The sequence below is a fragment of the Rattus norvegicus genome, chromosome 9, assembly GCF_021556685.1.
Source record: "Rattus norvegicus strain SHRSP/BbbUtx chromosome 9, alternate assembly SHRSP_T2T, whole genome shotgun sequence".
Taxonomy (NCBI): Eukaryota; Metazoa; Chordata; class Mammalia; order Rodentia; family Muridae; genus Rattus; species Rattus norvegicus.
In genome coordinates this window covers 105,846,247-105,872,026 of record NC_141542.1, presented here as the reverse complement: position 1 = coordinate 105,872,026, position 25,780 = coordinate 105,846,247, and the positions used below count along the sequence as shown (strand labels likewise).

The window sequence follows — 25,780 nt, the reverse complement described above, 5'->3', positions numbered from 1 at the left end:
ATTACCAAAGGCTGAGGATGCGGTGGACTCCCTGCGTTGTCCCCTCAGCTAGCAGTGGCAGGTTTCCCGGACACGTGAGTAGCTGGGAACCCACTGCTTTGGTCTCCCGGAAACCCAAAACTGTAACCAAGACAAGTGTTGGTGCCCACTTCAGCTGTTTGTCCCCTCGTCGAGACAACTTAGGGCCTGGCATGTAATCACCTGTCTTCTCAAGGGTGTCATCAGGAAAGGTGTATTAGTTCCCATCCGTACAAGGTGGGAAACTTCATGTGGTTCTCTAAGACTAAACAGCTAGTGATATACATGGACTCCAGTGTCCATTTGAGTGTGTCCTTGAAACTAGTTCCTTACACCCTCTGGCCCTCAGTTTCCACCTTGCATAGCTGTCCAGTGAGATGATGGCCAATGTCCCAAGGCTGTGCTTGAGACCCTAGCATTGAAGTCAGAAGTGCATGCATTCTTCGGCTCTCTGACCACCATCCTCAAGCACTTGACTTTTGAAGAGCTCACACTTGACTAGCATTGGCTTCATACAGCTGCTGGCACTGCCCTCTGCCAGCTGAGTGCTGACAGAGTTCTCTCTGCCTGGGAATGCAGGTGAATCAAGGCAGTTTATGCGTGCCCTTATAACTAAGCTGTGTTCTCTATTTACATTTAACATGCTAGTTATGGTTCTCATGGCTTTCCTACTAGAGACTACTAGTGTGGGTCCTTTTCTCCCTCAGGACCTTTGCACTTTCTATTTGACAATAAAAGCATTTGTTGCTGAGAGCCAGCATGGCTCTTGGGGTTGTCTTGCTCCCTCTTGGTTCTCCCAGAACACAGCAAGAACATATATATTATATATATATGTATATATTATATATATGTATGTGTGTATGTATATATAGATATATATGTTCTTGCTGTGTTCTGTATATATGTATATTATATATTATATATGTATGTATATATGTATATATAAGCATGTATAAATGTATATATGATATATGTATGTGCATGCATATATGTATATATGTATATGTGTATATGTATATGTGTATATGTATATGTGTATATATGTGTATGTGTATATTGTTATTGTATATGTGTATATGTATATATGTATATATGTATACATATAAGCATGTATAAATGTATATGTATGATATATGTATGTGCATGCATATATGTATATATGCATATGTGTATATGTATATGTGTATATGTATATGTGTATATATGTGTATGTGTATATTGTATATTGTATATGTGTATATGTATATATGTATATATATACAGGTCCTTATATATTTTTTCATATATATGTTCTTATACATTCTCTTATATATATAAAATCTTAGATCTCTTTATATTGCCCTGTGTTGGGGGTAGGATATAAAGGCCAAAATCAACATCAGGTTTCTTCCCCAACTGCTCTCCACCTCATTTTTTTTGAGACAGAATCTATCCCTAAGCCTAGAGCTTATAGAACAGACTAGAATAGCTGTCAGTTCACCCCAGGGATCCTCTTGTCTGCACAGACATCAGAGATGTATGTCACAGAACCTGGCTTTTTCCCATGGGTGCTAGGGATCAGAAGACAGGTCTGCATATTTCTGCCCCAAGTAATTTACCAATCTCCACAGCCCTAGAAGCCCTTCTCCCACCCCCCATGCCCAGGAACATCAGCTAACCCTTTTTAGCCACCCACAGGTCTCCATCTTATCCAGCCACAGTCACTATGGCTGACTCAGGCTTCCTCGAGGTCAGGACACTCTGAGTTGCACCTGGCCTTTCTCAGCGTTTCCTAATTCCTTTCTCTGTTGAACGTTTTTAATCAAAGAGCATCCCTGAGACACTTGGTGTGTTGTCTGCCTGGCTGCTTTCCCCACAAGACTTTGGGAACTGGGCCTGGCATAGATCAGGTCTCTATTGCGGCTTCTAGTTGGGGGTCCACATTGCTACCAGGTTAGGGAGAGGTTTGTTCCACCTTTGTTCCCTCCCTCAGTAATGGTGCAAAGGGTCTGTATTCTGGGTCTGTTGCTTTCTGCGTTGGTTCTCTTTGCCCTCCTCTACCCTCTCTCTGCTTTCCCCCACATTTTCCTCTCTCCCAGAATCCTGTCTCTCTCCATTGTCCGGTTTGGGAACTGCAGACTTTTTCTAAAGTTTGCCAGGAAATTTCAACATTAACTAAGGTTGAAGACTAAGAAGCAGGAAAGAAAGCCTCCTTGCGGGTCGCTAACGGCCCACATACACAGAGCACCTCCGCTTTTTGGAGTGCCTGCCTCTGTGCTTGCCAGAGTGCTTGACTTGCAGCACCAACTCTGAATCTGAAAGCCCAAGGCTCTAGGCAGAGCCAGGTGGAGGCGTGGCCAGCAGGACCTGGAGAGCCTGACTTAGCTCCTCCCCATCCGATCGGCTGCAGAACCTGCCCCGCCCCCAGCTCCTCACGTGCCCTTCCTTGCAGTTGCCACGGAAACGGGAAACGCATGCAGGAACTGCGCAGAAGTAGAGTCCCCGTTGCTAGGGCCCCCTGGAGCCGCTCTAGTGGGAGAAGTGGGGTTCCAGAGCCAGAGGCAGCAACCAAAGCGAGGGAACCCCAGTCTGTGCCTGCGCTCCCGGAGGGTGGTGGCAGGGTGACCCACCCTGTCAAGCCTTACCTACCCCTAAGAGACAGGCTGTCCTCCGTCCCTGTCCCTCCCTCCAGAGGAACCCTCAACCTCCGAAAACCTCTGGGGGTGTTCCCCCAACGTTGGCAGTCAGCCAGCCTTTAGAGGCCAAGGAAAAGCTTTCCTGTGGGTGAAGGAAAGACGGAAAGAGGCCAGCCATGTCGAACCTGTAAGTGGTGGTTTACTACTGCGTTAGCCTGGGGTGGTCTGGACAGAATGACTTCTGCCTTTTCCCCTCCTCTACTCTCCCTCCTCTCTCCTCCTTTTTATCATTTATCAAGGCCAATATTCCGCAGGAATAACTCTCCATGTCTTGGCTAGGAACACTGGAGTGTTTCCCTTCTTCCCCAGAGGAGCACCTCCAGGCCTTCATCCCATGTTCTGGGTGACAGGGGTGGCTCTTCTATCAATCATGAAGGGGTTGCTTGTGAGAACCCCAGCCCCTAAATCGAATTCCAGAAAAATCTGGGGGAAAGCATCAATGCTATATTTCCCAGCCCTGTCCTCCAGGATGTTGCCCTGCGTGTCCTGTCCCCATCCTGTGTACTTAGCTCTGCAGTCACTCCACGTTTGGAGCATGTCCGATGGCTTGGCTGGAGTAAAGTTTCAGGGCCAGCCATGGTCACAGCCACCCTGTAAAGCTGTAGCTCTGAGTACTGTCTCCATATTGTTGAAGAGACATCTGTCAGCACAGCACAGGACAGCGGCTCACAGCATCAATACACAACAGCTACCTACCACAGCTCCAGCCCCAGCTTTCCAGTACTGACTTTCAGGAAACCTAAGCCTGGAGGTGAGGTGTGGGGTGTGGGGAGAGCAGACTGAGGCCTGGGGAAGTGGAAGGAAGGCTGTTGAATGTCAGCTCCTTTGCTTCATGGAGCTGAAGTAGGAACTTGACAGTGTGGACCCAAGATGGCCCATACGAGACACAGAACAAGTGTAAGTAAGAGGGCAAGCCCGGGTCAGCAGGAAGAAGAGCTGACACAGAGAAGGATCCAAAGCCCCTCCCTCCATGGGAAAATGGTGTCTGGTGGGATAACTGGCTCTGTCCAGTGCTCCTAGGGTGAGTCTACGGCAAGAATGGAAGTCAAATTAACAGCCTAAGGTCCTTGCTCGTAACTGACCATGGAGTGATGGGTCAGGAAGATCATTCTGGAGACAGGAGAAGGGAGCTGGTGCAGTGAAGGCCTGAGAGTTTCCCACAGTGGAAGTGGATGGGGCGGTTGCCATGACAGAGGACAGGGGAGGCAGGGAGTCTTGATTGGAAAAACTCTGTTTACGGGGCTGGAGAGATGGCTCAGTGGTTAAGAGCTCTGACTGCTCTTCCAGAGGTCCTGAGTTCCATTCCCAGCAACCACGTCGTGGCTCATAAACATCTGTAATGGGATCTGATGCCCTTTTCTGGTGTGTCGGAGGACAGCGACAGTGTTATCAGTGTACTTACATATACAAAATAAACCTAAACAAAACAAAACAAAAGATTACCCAGTACTAAAGCCGTTGCAGCCTTGCACCCGTGAAGCAGGGTTTCTGGTGCCTTGTGAAATGTGTCTCCACGATGCTCTTGATTAGCGCCTTGCTGTGCCTCATCTTACATCATCATCACGGGCCCCGCATGAGCAGAAGGACCAGACACTGCAAGGATGGTGTGCGAGTTCATGCCACCCCAGGGCTATGAGGGAGGCCAACACTCCACAGGCCAGTGTGGCCGAGGCATGGTTGTTAGGTCCCTGGCAGGCCAGAGTGGTGGAGTGTGGCTGTAGATACATGGAAGGGATCAAGGCAGGAAGCCAGTCTCCAAGGAATGGGCCTGTCAGAAAGAGATGGAACCATGTTCAGTGGTGAAGAAATCGGGCCAAGACACGGAATCCACAGGCTCACCTAGCACTCCACATTTCTCTTCAAGCAGAACAGTGCCCGTAGGGTCCTTGAAAGGTGCATGTGAGGAAGAAAGAAGTTTCAGGCCAGAGGGAGGACCTGTGGGGCTCCAGTCAGCAGGAGTGTCTTTGACTCAGTGTTACAGCTATGGCCAGTCTGCCATGAGCATAGACTCCATGGAGGGCACAGACCCTACAAGAGCCTACCTGGCAGCATCTCCCCGCCTGGCTGATCACAACATCCAGTCACCCTGCAACTCTACTCCATTAGGGCATCTGGGGAATCCCATTTTGGAAGCTTGAGTCTCTTGATGCATATGGGTCTTAGTGAGGTGAAGCTGCCCACCCTCACTGGTGGGAGACAGCCTCCTTACAGTGCTTGCTGTGGGGACAAGCAATTTGAAGTATAAGCTGCTGTGCTTGTTTAAATAAGAACGGCCTCCATAGGCTCATATATCTGAACATATGTTCCCATTAGTGGAACTGTTTGGGAAGGATTAGGGGGTGTGGCCTTGGAGGGGGCGTGTCACTGGGGATGGGCTTCGAGGTTTCAAAAGCTCATAGCATTCCCGGTTAGTTCATCTGCTTCCTTCTTCCTTCTTCCTTACTCTTGGCTCCTGCTCCAGCACCTGGCTCCCTATCTCCAGTTATACTCTCTGCCATGACAGTCATGGACCCTAGCCCTCTGGAGCCATGATCATCAGATTAAATCCTCTTCTAAGTTATTTTGGTCATGGTTTGTTATGGTAATAGATAAATTGCCAAGACAGTTGCCTTTCATCCTTCACTGTTTATTCCATTCCATTAAAATTGTACTTACTCTCAGTCCCTGTTCTTGTACATATTAAATATATTTATTTGTTCTCAATTTCTGCATTCTAGAATCTTCCTCAGCTAGATCTGTGTAGCCCCCAGTATTCTTTAACACCTTTTATTTGAACTGAGATATGGCTGGGGTTTCTCTCTTTTTCTCTGCCCTTCATTTATGTAGGTGTTGCCTGAGCCTTGCAACCTTTCTGTTTTAATGGATGTCATTTACTGTCATGGTTTCCTTGCATTTGGAGGTTAAGCCATTTACACAGTGCAGTGTTTTGAAAATATATTTTTGTCAACTCTTTCTTTCTCTTTTACTCATGTTGTTTGTGTTAGTAATACCTACCATCAGCCACTAAGTTCGTAGGGAGGGAGATGTCCTGTAGTAGTCAGAGCTCTGATCTCCTGGCAGTCCCGTCCTGTTCTGTGAGGAGCTACCAAGCAGGCCGTCTTTCTCTAGTGGTTGTTGAGTTTGGGGAAGCACAGTGCTTGCATACCACAGATGCACACACTCACCTGCCTACCTCAGTGGGATGGGAGGCAGGAAGAGCTACCATCTGGGACTCACACAGTCTTTGCTTCTCATGGTAGCCTTGCGTCTGTGCCTGGTTACTGCCCGTGTTTGCTTTCTTCCTGACAAACAGAAAGTATAAAGCTTAGCAGGCAGACAATGAGCTCTGGGACCAGAACCACAAGGCATGGCATCTGCCCTCGAATCTGTGACTTGAGGGATAGCTTCTGAATGCTTTGGTTTCCTCGTATATAAGCCAGAGCAATCATTTACATGCCATTTCTATCACCGCTATCACACCACCATCATCACGGTATTACTACTATCATGACCACCACCACCATCATCAGCCACCATCACCAGCATAATGATTACCATCACCAGCATCATGACCATCACCATCAACCAGCATCATGACCATCCCCACAATCAACCGCCTTCCACCACCATCACCACCATCAACCACCATCATAATCATCAGCACCAATCATGACCATAACCACCACCAACCACCATCGTCACCATCAGCGTGACGATCATTACTATCGCCATCATCGTCACCATTATATCATTATAACCATAGCTTTGAAAACCTTCTCACATCTAGAGACTCATCTAACATTGGGCCAGGAAGATGGAAGCCACACTGGCCATCAGGGCATCAGTCAATGGCCACTGCAGTTTATTGGCACAGGGGGTTGTAGAGCAACAATTCTGAGGAAGAGTTTGGGGTGGGGTGAAAACCTGGGAGTAGAGCTTACTGCTGCTACTAGGATGCCATCAAAACCAAGTGGTTAAATATGAATATTCACACACACACACACACACACAGCTCCTTAAGTTGTTTCTCTTGACAGTAAGGAACTTGAAAGACTGTGAACTCTTGAGGACGAACAGTACCTGAACATCTGGCAAGAACCATGAGGAAAACTGAAGAGGGAGAGAGATGGATGTGAGGGAGTCAGGGAGCTGAACCAAAGCCAGAGCTCCCCTGAAAGAGGGGAAGCCCTAGTGCTTTTGAAGAGACTGAAAAGTAGTTTTGATTGTAGGGCTCTATCAATCCATGTGACTCCCAGCTCCCTCCCTTAGACATTCTAGGAAACAGGAGGCCAGGAGACTCCGTGTCCAGCAGAAAATGACACATGTAAGCAGGTAGCTGGAAACCAGGTACTAGGATACCTGGGAGTTGTCCAGGCTAGAGCTACACAGGAGTCAAAGGCTCAAGACTCTGGCTTCTCAATAAGGGGACAGGGCCACCACCCTCTCCAGAGAAGCCTCTGCCCAGACACCCGTGGCATTCAGTTATTTTCAGCCTTAATTCTTAAGTGTATATATTATTAAAAAGCAAAATATTGGATAGGGGGAATCTCTGAACAGGCATGTTGAGCAAATCTAATGACAAAACTATCGAGAGACAGAAAGGGGACCGGATGGTGCCCCCATAGCCCCTTTGGTGAATGATGCCCCCCAGCCTTCAGCTGCCCCCTTCCTCAGGAGGGGCATGAAACAGTCAGCATTTCACACACTCATACAATGAACTTCTGATTATATAGACAACTCCCAGTAAAGTGAGGCAAAAGGACCCAACAGGCACAGACCCCATCAAACCCTTGCTCCTCAAATGCTGTTATGGTCGTAAGGGCAGCAACTGATGTCTTTAACTATGGCTCATTCACACGTTCTCACTGCCGTGTGACACAGTCACTTTGGTGACTACACTGCAGTTACTTGCCTCTCATCAGTGGGCCGTCCCTAGACTTTTGCCATTTTTTTATATTTAAATTTTTATGTGTGTTAGTGTTTTGACATCACGTCCATATCTCTATCTTTATCGCTATCTCTAATCTATATGTACCATTTCCATGCAGTGCCTACTGAGGGCAGAAGTGGGCATCAGATCTCCTGGAACAGGAGTTACAGATGGCTGTGAGCCGCCATTTGGGTGCTGAAACTGAATTCTCTGCAAGGGCAACTAATGCTCTTAACCACTGAGCCATCGGCCTCAGTTTTTTGCTTTTTATATTTGTATTGTTTAATATTAAGCTGAAGAGATAGTTCAGCCAGTAAAGTGTTTGCCTCACAAGCATACGGACCCAATTTGGTTTATTTTTTTTTATTAACTTGAGTATTTCTTATATACATTTCGAGTGTTATTCCCTTTCCCGGTATCTGGGCAAACATCCCCCCTCCCCCCTCCCCTTCCTTATGGGTGTTCCCCTCCCAACCCTCCCCCCATTGCCGCCCTCCCCCCACCAGTCTAGTTCACTGGGGGTTCAGTCTTAGCAGGACCCAGGGCTTCCCCTTCCACTGGTGCTCTTACTAGGATATTCATTGCTACCTATGAGGTCAGAGTCCAGGGTCAGTCCATGTATAGTCTTTAGGTAGTGGCTTAGTCCCTGGAAGCTCTGGTTGCTTGGCATTGTTGTACATATGGGGTCTCGAGCCCCTTCAAGCTCTTCCAGTTCTTTCTCTGATTCCTTCAACGGGGGTCCTATTCTCAGTTCAGTGGTTTGCTGCTGGCATTCGCCTCTGTATTTGCTGTATTCTGGCTGTGTCTCTCAGGAGCGATCTACATCCGGCTCCTGTCGGTCTGCATTTCTTTGCTTCATCCATCTTGTCTAATTGGGTGGCTGTATATGTATGGGCCACATGTGGGGCAGGCTCTGAATGGGTGTTCCTTCAGTCTCTGTTTTAATCTTTGCCTCTCCCTTCCCTGCCAAGGGTATTCTTGTTCCCCTTTTAAAGAAGGAGTGAAGCATTCGCATTTTGATCATCCGTCTTGAGTTTCGTTTGTTCTAGGCATCTAGGGTAATTCAAGCATTTGGGCTAATAGCCACTTATCAATGAGTGCATACCATGTATGTCTTTCTGTGATTGGGTTAGCTCACTCAGGATGATGTTTTCCAGTTCCAACCATTTGCCCACGAATTTCATAAAGTCATTGTTTTTGATAGCTGAGTAATATTCCATTGTGTAGATGTACCACATTTTCTGTATCCATTCCTCTGTTGAAGGGCATCTGGGTTCTTTCCAGCTTCTGGCTAATATAAATAAGGCTGCGATGAACATAGTGGAGCACGTGTCTTTTTTATATGTTGGGGCATCTTTTGGGTATATGCCCAAGAGAGGTATAGCTGGATCCTCAGGCAGTTCAATGTCCAATTTTCTGAGGATCCTCCAGACTGATTTCCAGAATGGTTGTACCAGTTTGCAATCCCACCAACAATGGAGGAGTGTTTCTCTTTCTCCACATCCTCACCAGCATCTGTTGTCCCCTGAGTTTTTGATCTTAGCCATTCTCACTGGTATGAGGTGAAATCTCAGGGTTGTTTTGATTTGCATTTCCCTTATGACTAAAGATGTTGAACATTTCTTTAGGTGTTTCTCAGCCATTCGGCATTCCTCAGCTGTGAATTCTTTGTTGGTTTATTTTTTTTAAAGAGCCGAGTATGATGATGTCACACTCTTATAATCTCAGCACTTAGGCGGCAGAAAAAGGGGGATCCCTGGGACTTAGTGGTCACCCAGTCTAGCCTACCAGGTGAATTCTAAGGCCAGTGAGAACTTGTCTCAAGAAGTAAAGTGTTTGTGTCCTGAGAAATGACACTGGAGGTTGACCTGTTATCTCACACACATGCACACACACCAAGAATCTAAAGGACTAGGTATAGTCATATGGGGGGGGGTTGCTACACCCCCTTTGCCTCCAAATATCTGCAGGATTCTCTATGCCCACTTTAGCCCATATAGCTCTTGAATAAAAGATACAAGACCTGGTATTTTTAATAACAAACTGTAGTATTCTAACTCAATTAGGCAGTTAATGCCCAGATAAATGTTCCATTGCTTTCCATTTGAGTCTTGTTCTGGTGTGTTCTGCTCCGTGTGTATCCTGATGGAGAGTCCTCCTGGTGTCTCCACATGACCGCTCCGCACCTTTCCTCTCTTTCTGCTGTTTTCTCTCTACCTGGGATCCAATGTCCCACCTCTGTTGTCCTCTCCTGCCTGGTCAGAGACCGATCAGCTCTTTATTAATCAATCAGGGACTATTGAAAACAACTTTTACATATCGTTGAGACCAGAGATGCTTGACCATGCCATTGTCCAAACTGTAACCAGAAGTCTGAGCACAAAAATCACTATCTAAATATACAGTACACATGACCAACCCCCAACAGCTAGGGATATAGTTCAGTGGTAGAACACCTAACATGCACAAAGCACTGAATTCTTACCTTAGCACAGGAAAAAATTATATTACTACAATCAAACTTGATACAGAGTCACAAGTTTCTCTGGGATGTAGCTTTATCCACAGAGTCTGCACACGGCTAACGTTACAATGTAGCGCGGAATTGCTTTCCAAAATGGTAGTTCCAGTGTACCCTTCCCATAATATATACAACATATACACTTAAATAGGTTAGTTGCTCTGTATATAGATTATTTTATTATTTAAATTAGTATAGTAACACTGATTCCACAGACAGGCTGAAGAGCAGTGATATTATTCATGAAGATGCTTTTGAAACTGTTTACTAATCGTAGCAATGGTTTTTCAGAACAAAACCCAAAAACACACAAGCATTTCAAAACACCATAAGCTGTCCAGCGAGCCTTCCAGCCGCTTACCATGTCCTGAGCTCACCCCTGCCCTGCGTGTTCTGTCAGTGGTGCCAAATGTGCCCAGTGGAAAGAGTTTATCCGTGAGGTTGTCTAAACTCTGTGTCTTCCCTCAGAATGTACAATAACATGTGGCACCAGACCCAAGAAGCCCTCAATTCTCTGCTTGACAAAGAGTCTCAGAAGATGACCGAACCACAAAAAAACAAGGTCCTAGTCTTTCAGATGTTAGCCACCTTCTACATAAAGTATGTTCAGATCTTCAGGAATATGGAGAACGTCTATGACCAGATAGTCCATCCACAGAAACGCATGCTAATCCGAAAGATCCTGGATGGAGTGATGGGTCGCATCCTGGAACTGAAGAACGAGATGGTGGAGCTGGAAATGACAGAGTTCCATTATTTTGATGATATCCTACAGGACATGAAGCTGTCTCCTGTGAGTGTTCTGTTACTGTTTTCCTCACTAGATTTTTGTTGTAAATAAGATATATAGGGCTGTGTCCCATTGTCTGCAGACTTCTTAGCCAGGTTCAAATGTGACGACCATGTTAAGTTAAAAGCCCGAATGTTCTCTTTGCTCAAACCCAACCATTATGAGGCAAGCATCATGAGGCAAGCGCTGGTTGCTTCCTTGTCTATGCTGACCAGTTTGTGCACAGCCCCCGGGTCTGTTTGACCCTGAGGTCCTGTCATCCCAGAATTGCCACACTGTCAAGATGGTTGAAATGGAAGAGACTGGCCCTCTCAAATACTCCATAGCCTAAACTCGCCCATTTTCTCTGGTTCATGGCCCCAACTCTCTAGATCCACAATGCTCTTCTGATTTCTGTCATTCTCCCATCACTGGATGGTAACCTTGGATGACTCAGTCCTCGATCCCAGCTGGATGAATCTCTTTCTATGCTTCGGGTCAGTACTGACCCAGTAGGTTCACAGCTGTGGCCTTTGCTCCTTGGCTATGGCAGAAGGAAGCCCCCTCCTTATTGCCCAAGGAGCCTCTCTCTGCCACCTGGTGGCTGGGGCACCTCCTGAGGTCACTCAAACCCTGCCACAGAGCCTTTTCCTCCTTGCTGACAGAAATCTGCCTGCCGTGTCTCTAATATCCTGGCTAGCTGTGCTCCCAGAGGCCACTGAACACCTCATTTCTTCCAGCTGTGGGCCCTATGAGCTCACCCTTGGTTTTGAAAGGATGTTTCCCTGAAGTAAAGTCAAAAAGGCAAAAGTCTTTTTACATGGAGCCTAACGCCTCTTCACTTTTAAAATGTTTTGACTTTTGCAAAGGTCACTTCTCTTTCTGGAGAAGACTCTTCTTGTACTGTTATCTGATGACATCAGAATAGACTAAAGAGAGAAATTAGAATGAGTCCAAACATCCCAGAATTTGCATGTGCATTTCATACATTCATAAAAACATAAGTTAAACACCCAGATTGAGTCAGGTGTGCTTGGCTTGCCCGTGCAAAAGCATGAAGAACAGTGCGGACCGAACGTGAAATAGATGTTTATTGAATCATATTCCTAAATTTAATTAGTAAGGTGACATCAAGCTCTAAATCTAATTTCAAGGCTGTTAAATGGTTACAGACTAAAGAGTTTGGGGGCTCACATGCTGGGACCCCACCTTTTCCCATGCTATTCCCAATGCCCTGAGCTTCAAGTGCTCACTGTCCTTATAACTAGGAAATGCTGTGACTGTGAGAAACCAACTGTGCACAGGGAGGAGAGGGGAGACAGGACCAGACATCACCAGGAAGTCTGTGTTGTAGGGTAGCATCAGTTCCGTTAGCCTTGGAACTGATAGGCAGACAAGCCATATGATGTCTTTGACACACAGGGGCCAGAACACTGGGCCATCAGTAGCATCTAGGTTCTGTTAATAGTGTCATGGCAGAAAAGCAAGCCTTGGGAATGTGTCTGCCTTTGGGAAAAACCAGCCATCCAGCATCCTCCACACTTGACCACTGTGGCCACTCCCTCACAAAGTACATACTCCTCGTTGTTTCCCTGGCCAGCCCCCAGCTGTCCACATGGTAGGACTCATGTCCTCATCACAGAGACTGAGGGACCTGGGAAGTTGTGCCAGGCAGGCAGGTCCTCCCTCAGAGAGTCTGAAGCAGGAAATTGATGTGGCTGTCTCTGATCTGACCTTGTCCCCAAGCTGGCAGTTTTTGGAGTCTTGGTTAACTGGAAACTCTAAAGAGCAGAGGGAGGAGAGTTGCAGCCAGAAGGAAATCAAGGGAGGAGGAGCAAGCCATCTTCATCCCACTCCTGCCCTTGGTCCTGTGAGTTCCTCAGGATGCTTCCAGATGTCACTAACTGGCCTTAAACTCAGATCTTCCCAATGAGCCCTCTCTCTAACCCCAAGCCATTGATTTGCTCATCCCACCATGGATGGATTCAAGTCCTGGGATCCTAACGAATGGCCTTCCATTTTTCCTCTCTTCTTCAGCAACAGTTGGATGTCCCAATACCCAGGTATTTTCTGAAGGAGAGGCTGGAGGTCATAAAAGGGAGAGAGAAGACCCTCGCTCGGATCTTGGACGAATGTGGATTGAACCTCCCTGACGTGGTTTGTATTTTTTTAAGAAGTGCTCGTTGTCATTTCATAAACTCCTCTTCTGTGCCCTAACTATGTAAGAAATGCTTACTCTCTTTTCAAGTTGAGGAAGGCGCCTCCCTTCCCCACTTGCTATACGAGGTCTAGGCAGGATTGCATAACGTTTGAGCGGTTGTTAGTGATTCGGTATGGTTCACCTTTCAAGAAATAAAGAACAAATACCAATGCTTCAGAAGAATGAGTCAGTGACCAGCGGGGTTTCCTTCCTCACCTCTAACTCACCTGGCAAAGTCAGAAACTAAATCCACCAAGTTCAGAATTCACAAGCTCACAACTTACCCTGCATTCTCAGTTGCCCTCAGCTCCATCCTGGCCTGAATTCTGAGTGACATTTGGATTTCCTGGTTACCCCTTGAGAAAGGAAGTCCTTAAGAAAGGCCTGGGGGACAGCTCAGCACATAGTTTGCTACCCACACAGGAGGACCTGAGGTCAAGCCCCCAGATCCCAAGTAAAGCTGGATGTAGCAGCCAGTGTGCTTCTACCCATGCAGGGCTCTCCCAGCCACACTCCCCTATGGCTCCTCCCTTGCTTTCAGGACAACAGTAGCCTCACTCTGGTCCTGTTTAGGTCTCCATGGGCCTCTAAGGACTCTTACTCGTGTATCTCTGCACTCCTGAAAACGCCACACACCACTCACCCAGCCCTGTGGCTACATAACCCATCCAAGACCACACAGTCTGCAGCATGAGTCCTCATTTTCTGTTTTAATGCCATTCATCATGGTTGGATATTTGTGTGCGTGCACATGCATGTGTGCACTCCCCCAAACATTCTCCACCCTACATTTTGATGCAAGGTCTCCCACCAGACCCAGGCCCCACCATTTGGCCACTGAGTGCCAGGGATCCTCTTGGTTACACCCTGCACTGGAGTTCCAGACACACATTGTCACACCCAGCTCTTTCTGGTCGAGTGCTGGAGATCTGAACTTAGTTCCTCAACCCCGGGAGTAACTGAGTCACCTCCCTAGCCCCTGCCTTTCCACATATAGAAGTAAATAGTTCTGAATGGCTTAATATCTTAGTCACTGGGTAGTCTTCGACTAGCTTCAGCCTTTTCCTTGAAGTACATCTAAATTTCTTCTCAAAGGCTTGGTTTCCATTGACTTTTCTCCCATTAATCAAAATGATGGAATTTTCAGCATTAATCCATATATGTGATTGACATTTCGGGTCATCTCAGGTCTAACTTACTATGGAGTTAAACTACTGAGGTGACAATTAGTGTTGTGTCTGATTTGTGATAGCTAACCTTGGTTATCAACTTATCATGACAGAAAGAGGGAGCTTCGGTTGAGAAATTGCCTCCATCACATTGGTCTGTGGACATGTAAATGAATTTTTTCTTTCTTTTTAAAAGTTTTTTTTGGGGGTGGTGGTGGTTTGGTTTGATTTTTTGAGAAGTTTGTACATGATGCCTGTGTTTACACCACTTTGCACAAACTCTTCTGTTGACCCTGCCCCCTTCCAAATTCATGGTCCCTTCTTTAATTACTATTGCTGCATGTATATGCATTATATAATATGTAATGACATAGTATATATAAAATATAGTGTATATATAGTAATATATAGTATATTACATAATGTATCCTATATGTTCGTGCATGTATATACAATCTCAGTTCACTTAACATTGCTCATGTGTACATGTGTAACAGGATCACTACTTGCGATTGGGCATCTTATGTGGGAATTTTCCCTGGAAGAAACTGATTCTCTCTCTCTTAGTAGTATGGAGCGTTTGCTCGATTGCTAGCTGGTGTAGGAGAGCCCAGCCCAATGGGGGTTGTACCATCCCTCAGCAGAAGGACTAGACTGTACCGAAAGGTAGTAACGATGAGTCTGGGAACAAGCCGGTCAGCAGTGAACCTTTGTGGTGTTTGCTTCAAGTTCCTGTCTTGAACACCTGCCTTGGTTTCCCTTGATACTGAGCTATGACTTATAAAGTGAAAGAATAAAGAAGACCTTACTCTTCAGGTTGCTTCTGAACATGGTGTTCATCACCGCAACAGGAAGGCAAACTCGGGACGTTATCTTTAAGTCAGGGTCGCAGTCGCGTTGTCGTGGTGCAGCATGCGGTTGGCAGCAAGCACCCCTACGTGCTGAGTCATCTCATGGGTTCAGTTCACGTGTATGTATGACCAGCATTGATTTGTCTGCTTTTCTTTTGGTTGTGTCCCATGCACACAGAAATACGCCGTAAAGAGCATAGCCTTGGAAGAGGCTGTTAAAATGATCCAGATAGCCGAGCGGGCAAGGCAGGGCCGCCTCAGGGCGATGTTCATGAAGCAGATCTTCCTCCAGGAGTGCAGAGCCAGGGAGATGAAGCTGCTGGGACACAAACTCTCAGACACCACCTTGGCGGCGCTCCAGATTCAGAAAGTGAGGACACGGGGACGGGGCTTCTGGACGGACGAACGGGGGGGGGGGGGGGGGGCAACATGCTCCAGCCTTGGGGCCGAGCTGAAACTCAAAACCCAAGCCCTACCTAAAGGAAAGCTGGGTTAAGTTAGTAAACCCCACAAAGATTTATTGGCTTAGCCTGGAGGAACATCGTCCTGTTTTTATTTTGTTTATTGTAAACTAGGAAGTTTAAGATGCAGAACACTGTGTTCAAAGACTTCCAAAAGGGCACCAGTAATTGTTGGAAAGAATGTTGCTAGAATCTAGCAAAGATGTAAATCCACAATGAGGCTTAAAAAAAAAAAAACACATCCACACTGAGACAGTTACAGAAAGGAGAGGGCAGAAGCAGCTCCTCTGGGCTTGAAGACAAGCTCTCCACTTAGCACATTCCAGCCACCATGACTAAGGGCTAGAACCTCGAAATTCTTTCTCGAGGGGCCCTTGGGGACTGGTTTTCCTTCTCAGATGGTGTTACTAAAGTATACCCTGTCTTTTTCCTAATGGAGGGCAAGGTTTCTTGTGGAGAGTGTAGACTACATCCATGTGGCACAAATAAGAACTAAATTTGAAAGAGAGCAAGTATAGGGCCATTCCACAGAGCCTGGAGGGCAGGGCACTGCCCGAGCTGTGCATGGGTAGATGGGGAGAAGGCAGTGGGAAGGACAGACAGATCCCTTTCTTTGCTGCCTCATAACCTTAAGCTAAGCTTTGGTCGTAGAGGTTTTGGAAGCTCCTGGACTGTACCCCCCACATTACTTTGGAAGGTTTTAGTTGTAAAACCGTGAAGTACTATCCTCAGGTCTAGCCTCGCTCTTCTGATTTCTAGAAGTTTCTCTTATAGACTCCCAAGTAAGATTCAAAGACAACTATGAGTCATTTCTATAATTGTCCTCCTTTAAAACTGCCGAGTGTGGAGGCTGCAGAGATGGCTCAGTGGTTAAGAGCACTGGTTGCTCTTCCAGAGGACCTGGGTTCAATTCTTAGTACCTACATGGCAGCTTGCAACCATGTATGGCTTCAGTTCCCTGGGATCTGATGCTTTCCTCTTGCCTCTGTGGCACCATGCATTGCGTACGCATACATGCAGGCAAAACATTCATACACATAACATTTTAAAATAAAAATTTAAGAAACTTGCTACCTCATCCAGCTTTATCTGAGGCTTTGGGCCTAGTCTTATCAGATACCATGTTCAGTTGATATCACTGGGAGGCCTGCTCTTTCCTGAAGGGAAATGAAGGAGGAGTGGATCTGGGGAGGAAGGGGGGTCAGGGGAGAGGGGACTATGAGGAGGGGAGGGAGAGCAGGATGCAGTCAGAATATGTTGTCTGAGAGAAGAATAAATAAAATGAAAAACAAAAAAGTAATAAAGAATAAAAAGTTGCTGCCATTACCCCAACATTTAAAAAAAAAAAAAAAACCCAGTGCGCAGGCCGGAGTTCATTGTCACGATCCTTGGGATGGGCAGTTTCTGCAAGAGAACATCCCCCAGGAGTAACTAGGCCTTTGTTTGCAGGTTTGGCGAGGTTTCTATCAATGCAAGAAAACAGTGAAGGAGCGGGAAGAAGAGATGGTATTCCTGGGTATGGTAAGTTCGCTGTGTAAAGAGTAGAGCCTGGGGGTTGGGGATTTAGCTCAGTGGTAGAGCGCTTGCCTAGCAAACGCAAGGCCCTGGGTTCGGTCCCCAGCTCCGAAAAAAAAAAAAAAAAAAAAAGAGTAGAGCCTGGAGGGTGTGTGCACCTTTCCCAGAGAGTTTCTGAGGAAAGGAAGGAAAACTGAATAGGTATCTTAAGAGACTAGAAGTGTCTGACTGATCAGAAGCCTGCAGGGGACCCAAGAGATCGGGGAGTGTCCCTCATATGTCTTCAAAATGCAGAGTGCTCCAGATGAGAGACAGACTGCAGAGTCAGAAATATCTCATGCCCGACTGGTGTGAGCAGAGCCCTTGGCTTCATAAGGGTCTTTCTAGTGAGAATGGAATTATTTTGGTCCAGCTGGTGTTGAAGGGCCCATTTTTACAGTGATTATCGAGTCACGGGTTAGAAGGGTGCATTTGTTGTGTATCGTTGTATAGCTGTGTCTACACAGAACAGCAGCATAGGCAACAGCCTGTGCTGTGACACACATCCCATGGCTCAGTTCCCTGCCTGGGTGGCTCATGGCTACTGTCACACTATTGGGGCTAGGTTCTCATCTGAGGCTCAGGTGGGGAAGGATCTGCCTCCAAGGTCATGTAGCTATTGGTGGCATCCCTCCTTGTGGACAGCAAGACCAGCACCATCAGCTCTTTGCCAGATCTTGGCTGGAGACAGTTCAGCACCTGGTCTCATGGACCTTGGAGTCTTCCCTGTGGCAGCCGGCTTCCCCCAGAGACATTAGGGAAAGAAGGTCCACTCACTGCACAAAGTCCTTCACCTTCGCCCTGCTGTTAGTTAAAAGTGAGTAAAAGGTCCCAAAGAGGGGTTACAGCAGGGCTTGGGGATCAGGAAGCAGGGCACTGGAATCCCTTTAGAGCAGTATTTCTCAACGTGTGGGAGTTGAACAACCATTTTCATAGGTTCACCTAAGACCATCAGAAAACATGGATATTTGCATTAAGATTCATAACAGTGGCAAAATTACAGGTATGAAATAGCAATGAAATAACTTTATGGTTGGGGGGTCACCACGACATGAGGAACTATATTAAAGTGTCACATCATTAAGAAGATTGAGAACCACTGCCTTAGATTCTGGTACAAGGGGTCCTCAGCATCTTTTGTACATGGAGTATGGGTCATGTGTCCCGAGCAGAGCTCAGGACTCTTAAGGCAGCCACCATTGCCTTTTTAGAGTCCCTTCTTCCTCAACTGAAACCTCAGTCCTCCCAGTCTCAGTGAATGGCTGGGCTCTGTCTCCTACAGAAGCTCATATGGAGATCCCTTATGACATCACTTCAGAGTCCAGGAGGTCAACTCTGTAACAGTGGCGTCACCAGCGATGTGACCATTCCTCAAGGGGGCCTCACTTGTTGACCAACCTAGTTCCCATTGAAAGAGTTTTTAACTGAGAATACCAGAATCCCACCAAAACCTTATACCAAGGGCTTCAGGTGCACCACAGGGAGACAGCTGCTTTGCTGGGGGCTTCATTGATAACCTCAGATCACACACATGTAAACAGCACCACTGACAGGACAAGGAGTCCAATAACCAACTCCCTGTAGAGTTCTGAGGAGGCCAAGGAAGGAAAGAATGCAAACCCTAAGTTACCACAGACACTCACAGCCCACCAAACTATCATCTCGCGTCTTGAACCTCTGGGGTCATAAATTAGAAGACGCTGAGCAGAGAAGATTGTCTAGGGAAATGTAAATGCCCAAGCTCACAGAAGCCATGAGAAACCTTAATTAAGCCGATCAGAGTAGCAGAGGCTCAGCAGACCCTCAGTCTGGGTTACTCAGGGAGTTGGGCACCAGGAACAGTGAGTGGCGCCCAGTGCTTCAGCAAAGTCAGTGTCGGCAGCCTCCAACGCCCACCCGGGAAACCGGGGTGGAGCTGACCCCAGTCAGAGGTGGCTGCGGAGGTGACTCAGGTGGCACCGCGCACACAGTAGATAATGCCAACCTGTGTGGCTGTTAACGCCAGTGCACAGCAAGCCAGGGTGGCTAGACCTTGCTTCTGGGGGCGTGAGGCACTTGCCCATGAAGAAGAAGAGGGACGTCTACACCCTGCTCCACACAACAGCCTAAGTACCTCAGATACAGCCAGACTCTGGCGAGGGCATCTCTGTTGCCAAAACAAGACAAAACAAACACAAGGAAGCCAAGTTGGTTTTCGCTTGGGAGGCAGAGTGGATTACCGACAAGTAGTGGCTTTGGTCAAACGACATCTCTGTCACAGTTGAGGCCGTGCAGACAGCGGTGGAGTGTGAACCAAGGCGCTGCTCCCCCGACCCCCGCCATCTCTGCAGCAAAGCACCCGCTCACTCCAGCCCCTGCCACCACCTCCCCAGCCTGAGCAAATGATGAAGGCCTAGTGTTGTTGAGCGACCGTATAGGGAGGAGCTGGGCCCTTTTCTTAAACATGCTTTTGGTTTGTTGTTGGAAAATAAGTCATAAGCAGTTTCTACCCCCTCCAAAAGGTGACACGTGGGAAGAGGACCATAAGCACTGGGTCAAAACAGAGAAAGGGACAGTGGAAGGAGAAAGCTTGACTGTGGACCTCAGGTCAAAAACACAAAGACCAAAACCTGAAGGAGCCCTCCTAGATGGTACCTAGATGGTTACATAGACGTGACACCTGAAACGTCACAGGCTCACAATGGGCTGGGCCTCCCCTATCAGTCATCAACAGGGACAATCCCTCACAGATATGGCTGCAGGCCAGTCTGATGGGGCAGTCGCTCTGTTGAGACTGCCTGTAGTCCCAGTGTGCAGGAGGCAGAGAGATAGGATTCCCGGAGGAAGTCGCCTGGCTAAACTAGCCAAATCTGGTTTAAGTGAGAGACCCTGACTCCGCCTATAAGGTGAAGGACAATCACAGAAGACCTCTAACGTCAGCATCTAGCTTCCGCATGCATGTGCCATGCACGCAAAGGTGTGCCTACACACATACAAATGCCCACATAAACACACACATACACATATACCACATACATAGCATGTAAAAATAAACTGCTTATATTGGCTGTTTTAATTTAAAAATGAATCTAAGGTTCATGGTGTGTACTTAGGTCCCAAGTAAAATTTCGCACAAGTCAAACTTTTGACTCAATTGCCTCTATTTAAGTAAACTTCTGTTTAATGTGATTCAACATCCACTTACTGGACATCTTCTGTGTTTAAAAAAAATGTTAAGAATCCCAGGCAATGGCCAAAGACTGTTGCATTCACCCTTCAATCTTGACTGCCTACCCTGGTACCCCTCAGAGCCGGATCATCCGTGTATAACACAGACCCTCCACTTTCCTCTCCAGTTTCCGTTGCTGGGCTCAAAAGAGAATTTCTCCTCAGTGCAGTTTGCACGACATGAGGAGAACAGCTCCCCCGCTGTGTGTTCCCTGAGACTCTCTCTGCGTGCTGTTTTGCCCAGTGTGCCGAATCTTGATATTACAAGTTCTATTGAAATGTTAACCACCAAGAAATACATGGATTCAATTTTTGGAAGAATGTTATCTTCAGTATGCCGGCTGACGACCATACAAAATCCACTATCCCAAACCAAGGGCATGTTTTCAATTGAATACATTTTCCACTGTCGTTGATGAGGGCTGTGCCGCCTTGTGTCAAATCTCCATTTTCCATTGGTTCATCTGGACCCATGATGTCAAGGTAAAAGCCAGTGTCTTAGTCGGTCCCAGCTGTGCTTGTGTCGCCACTTCCTGGAGTGACAGTCTAGTCTCTGAAAACAGACTCAGGTCAAGGGACATCGCTCCACCTTCCACCCCAACCAGACATTTCTCTTAACCATCGGCATATAAATGATTTTCTGTTGATATTGCCTTTTTAAAATTTTAAATCATAAAGTCTACAGAGGAAAATAAACGGTGGTCTAAAACTCACGCGCAGCTATTTTAATTGGCAGAGCCGATGGCATGGAGCCAGCGTAAGGGAACTTAATGAGCACAGTCCATTTCCTTCCAGGGACCCCTTGCAGCCATCCGTCCTGCAGTCAGGGCCTGCGTATTTCACTTTACCCTGAAGCCATTGCTGTTTGCATCATAATGAGGAACTCTGGGGTCACTTATTAAAGGGAAGGGCCTGTGGCTTCTACAAACATCATTGGAATCCTGAAAGTACCATAAACCCATTCACTTTTATTCTCTACCATCAAACAAGCTATTTTCTCTATTGCTTTGAGGCTAATAAATTAAAAATTTTATGCTTATTAGCCCCAGCACAGGCTGGGGTACCCTATGACTGAGACTTAGAGTCCCTGATGTATCTTTTAACATTAGAAGAGCTGTCTGTGTCCCAGCAGAGACAACATCCAGCCACATGCATTTATCCTGCAGTGGCCGGGACCCCTCTTGAGCCTCTGGTTGGCAGCATGTAACTTAGAGGCAGACAGACTTGGTTCAAAGCCCAGCTCTGTCTGTTGCCGGGGGCAGGGCTCCACGTCTCACACACCCTTCCTGGGAGCCTCAGTTTCCTTTTGGAGAGAGGCCAGCACAGTACTGCCTTTCTCCTGGGGCAGCCAGCAGGACATCCTAAGAGCCTGAAGGGAGAGGCCTAACCCGGAGCATGAGGTTCGAAACACCTCCGAGGAATGTGGTTTATGTGGTCTTGGCAGATGATAAGATGTAATGATGGTTGAGTGATCCTTGCAACAGAACACTTTGAAGAAGTCCAGAAAGTTCACGTACAAAACCGCAAAATGCTTCAAAATAAGCTCTTATATAAAACACGTGTATCAGAGACCTCAAAATCCAGTATATCCAGGCCCTTGTCTCATCCTACTAAACCTGTGTACTGAAATCTAGCCTATTGAAACTTGGTCTGGAAAAGTCCATGAGGCCAAGTCGGCCCAATGCTTCCCTATCTAGCTATGAAGAGGCCATCTGGAGACTCTCCAAGGCAAAAGGCAGAGGAAATCCTAAAGAGGTAGCAAGCCATCCCTCTAGCCCACCACACCCTCTGGTGAGGAGGCTTCAAATGAAGTGCATAGTGACTTTAAAAGCCAACTTCAGCCAAGCATGACCCCAATTACCATGCCTGTAATTCTGGACATCAAGAAAAAGGGACCAAGTCACCCCTGTTTTTCTATTAAGTAGGGTTTTACCATTCAGTTGCCTGACCTGACACACCTTAGCTTGATTTCACTCGTGCATATATATTATTTCTTACGGTTAATATTCTATCTGCTTAATTATGGCCCCAGGTTTCCAGGTCATCAGGCACTAAATGGCAAAATGATTATTTTCTTTGCCCTCCTTTCCATCTCTCTTGGGTTCTCTTGAACTGGTAGTCTGTCTTCATTCACCTCACAGGAGCCCTTTACAAAGTTGCTCAATGCTTGCACGGACCAAGGCTGAGGTCTCCTGGGCCTGTTGGTGCCACCATGTTCTCCCGTACAGAGTAAATCACATGAAGCTGTGTCCAGCTCACAACAGTGAGCAGTGGCCAGGCATGGTCTGCTGTGCTCTCCAAACAGCTTAAGATCCTGGGTAGATGCCAACATCACTGCCACTCAGTCATTAAATTGCTAGTCAGTTTCGTCTTCTTCTTCTTCTTCTTCTTCTTCTTCTTCTTCTTCTTCTTCTTCTTCTTCTTCTTCTTCTCCTTCTTCTTCTTCTTCTTTGTGTGTGTGTGGGTGTGTGTGTGCGTGTGTGTGTGTGGGTGTGTGTGTGTGTGTGTGTTTAACCCATTTAAGTTATAAAGGGAACAGGAAGGTTCTTATGTCACCATAAAGTCTTGAAACAGCACTGTCACAGGCTCAAGAGGGAAAATGCCTTGTGTAAAACCACCATGCAAGTTAGTTCACCAACAACCACCAAGTTTAAATGCATATCCGCTTCAAAGTATGATCCGTAGCATCCATAAGAAACTATTTCCAGACAAAATGGATTAAGCCTGAGACTCAGCAAAGGGAGGCATCAAACACAGAGAATAGGAGTGTCTCTATGTGTCCTGCCTGTGTGATCCTGGACAAGGCCCTTGATATCTTTGCACCTCTGTTTCCTCAGACGTAACATGAAAGCAGTAACACTCTCTCTGCTTAAGGTGGCGGTGCGGAGTTATCGAGCTCGAATATGTAAACCACTCAAACTTGCCTCAGAGCGCTGAGTTTAGGCTGTGAGAGCATGAAGCAGATAACCCCAGCCTCAGCCGCTAAAGATCTTAAAGCTCACCAGCACCCTCTCCTATTACTGTTCTGATATAACCATTAAAAAATACTGAACTCTTAAAGAAATCAAATCCAATGGGCTAGAAAACACTCTTGCTTTTTAACAGATCAGTGCTTGCTAACATGGCAGATCTTAAAGATTCATACTGAACTTGGTCAACCCAGAGACCCAAACAAAAACTACTTCTCTCTCTGAAGACCTTCGATTCTGCTTCACCTGTTCACGCACAGAGTAGGTGGGTTTGTAGACCCATCCTTGCACAGAGTAGGTATGTTTGTGGACCCACAGTTATATACAGACAGACAGGTGACTTGGAAAGGATGGGCCACCCACCACTTGGTACCATCTCAATGGGACCTGATGAAGAGTTAGGGGTCCTGCAACCTGAGGTCTTCTAAGATGCCGAGGCTGCCCTTCTGAGTACCTCCCCCAAGCATCAGTGCACATGTTTAGGACCTGGGAGAACAGGTGTAATAAGGCCACCAGCAGAGATCTGCTCCTCCCCTTAGGGTGACAACCACCACCCCGAGACAGAAGATCTTTGGATAATCGCCAGCACCGCGCCAGTCTACATGGGGCCGATACACTGAGAATATTTTTATAAATGACCATTTTCTCTCCCTAATTTCAACAAGGGTTTTAAAATCCAAAGCCTGTCAAACATTAGCTAAGCATCGGCGTTCACGGAGCGTGGAGTCTTGCTTCCCCCACAAACTCAGGAAGCGTCACTTCACATCGCATCCCTCCAGCAACATCAGTTATTAATGTGTGTGTGTTTTGCTGACAGAGGACCTCGCTGGAAATGTAAGTTTCGTTATTCCGTTCTGGGTCGTTAACTGTGGAGAGCTGGCAAATGTAATGGTTTGCTCACATGGGGAGCCTTCATTAAGATGCATTAATCTACAGCCCATGCATTTCAATACGTCGTATGTTATCATGTTCCCTCTCCTCTTAATATCCCTAATTTATTTTTAAATGAGTTGCTGTTTATGTGGCCAGTTAACAGATTTGAATTCATGTGACCAGAGTTGCTAAAGAAGAAAAGATGTTTGTGCCCAAAGGACAGGATGCTCGTTAGCATAGGATGTAAATTTATTAGAACCTTCAAGTGCAAAAACAGCAAGAGGAGGGAGTTACAAATGGCCCAGATGAGTTCCTGCCGGAGAAAATCTATATGGAAAAACATGCATGAATGCTCCCATCTGAGTAACACAGCACAGAGCTACACAACATGGAGTAAGACGGAGCTTGGAGCTTGCCGCGGCCATCTTCATTGGTGTGAGGCCTCCGCTTTCACCTCTGTCCAGTGGTAGCTCCTCGCTGTCACTTCTACCTCCAAAAATGAATGTGAGCATCACTGAGGAGACACAAGGCAAGGGCTTGTGGGACAAAGGACAATCAACCGGTAAAGTGATTAGATCAGCCTGTAGAGCAACTTTACAGGGACCAGAGAGATGGCTCAGCGGGTCAAAGTGTTGACTGTGCAAACATGAGGACTGCAGCTCAGATCCCCAACCGAGTAAATCCTGGATGGACATAGCAGCCCACTTATAACTCCAGCTCTCAGGAGGCCAAGCGGATCTCAGGAGCAGATTGCCTAGCTGGAATGGCCATATCTGTGAGTTCTGGGATTAGATGAGAGACTCCAGGAAGATACTCAATTTACACACACACACACACACACACACACACACACACTTTTACCTGCATGTACTCACACATGCAATTCTCACTCTGAACCCACTCTTCGTGTGTTTTAGGGCATTCTCATCTTAACAAAAACTGTTATAGCTCTTTATACTGGATTCTCTTTAATACCAAATGAGAAAATTGGATCGTTTTTTTTTTTTAAAGTTTATAAAGTATTACACATATAGCTTCCTCTTGTAATTCACTTGACTGTTTGGTTCTAAGTGGATTCTAAACTCTAACAGAAAGGTGGAGCAATCTCTCCCACGTGGAGGTCCAGAAGGGTTCTTTAAAAGGTTTCACCGTGCGTATGCGCATGTGTGTGTGCATCCGTGCCTGTAAGCACATACAAGGGAGCTCGTTTGACCGAATGGGCATCCTACAACTGAATCTGGCCTTTGATCTGCCTGATTGTACTGGGACCTCAGCACCAAATCCATCAGCTTACTGGCTAGCACAGTGTCCCCTGGAACTGACCAAAGCTACTCCCCCAAGCAGTTACGAGGTCACTCCAAGTATTGCAGCAGGCGTTGCCAGAGAGACGACAGACATAAATACCCACAAGAACACAGGCAGCTGGAAAGGAACTCAGAAGTTCTTTGTTCTGAGTTCTGAGTGTTGCAAGCTTTGTTTAACAACACAATTGACTTCAATTATTTCTTATAATTTATGGTCTGAAGATACTCACGTTTAACAGCAACATGCAAATTTCCAAAAAATGTACTTTGGTTCTCAAGACCCAGGAAAGGCTGCCTTCA

General features: G+C 46.7%; 1 protein-coding gene across 1 annotated transcript in view; it reads left to right on the top strand.

The window, feature by feature from the left end:
* The first annotated feature begins 2,548 nt into the window (after nt 1-2,548).
* Nucleotides 2,549-25,780, top strand: part of Drc11 (dynein regulatory complex subunit 11) — a 115,746-nt gene continuing 92,514 nt past the window's right edge. The window contains exons 1-5 of the mRNA NM_001431271.1: nt 2,549-2,820; nt 10,592-10,916; nt 12,930-13,049; nt 15,291-15,482; nt 17,023-17,094. Of these exons, the coding sequence (NP_001418200.1) occupies nt 2,810-2,820; nt 10,592-10,916; nt 12,930-13,049; nt 15,291-15,482; nt 17,023-17,094 (720 nt within the window). The 5' untranslated portion in view covers nt 2,549-2,809. The remainder of the gene's footprint in view (nt 2,821-10,591; nt 10,917-12,929; nt 13,050-15,290; nt 15,483-17,022; nt 17,095-25,780) is intronic.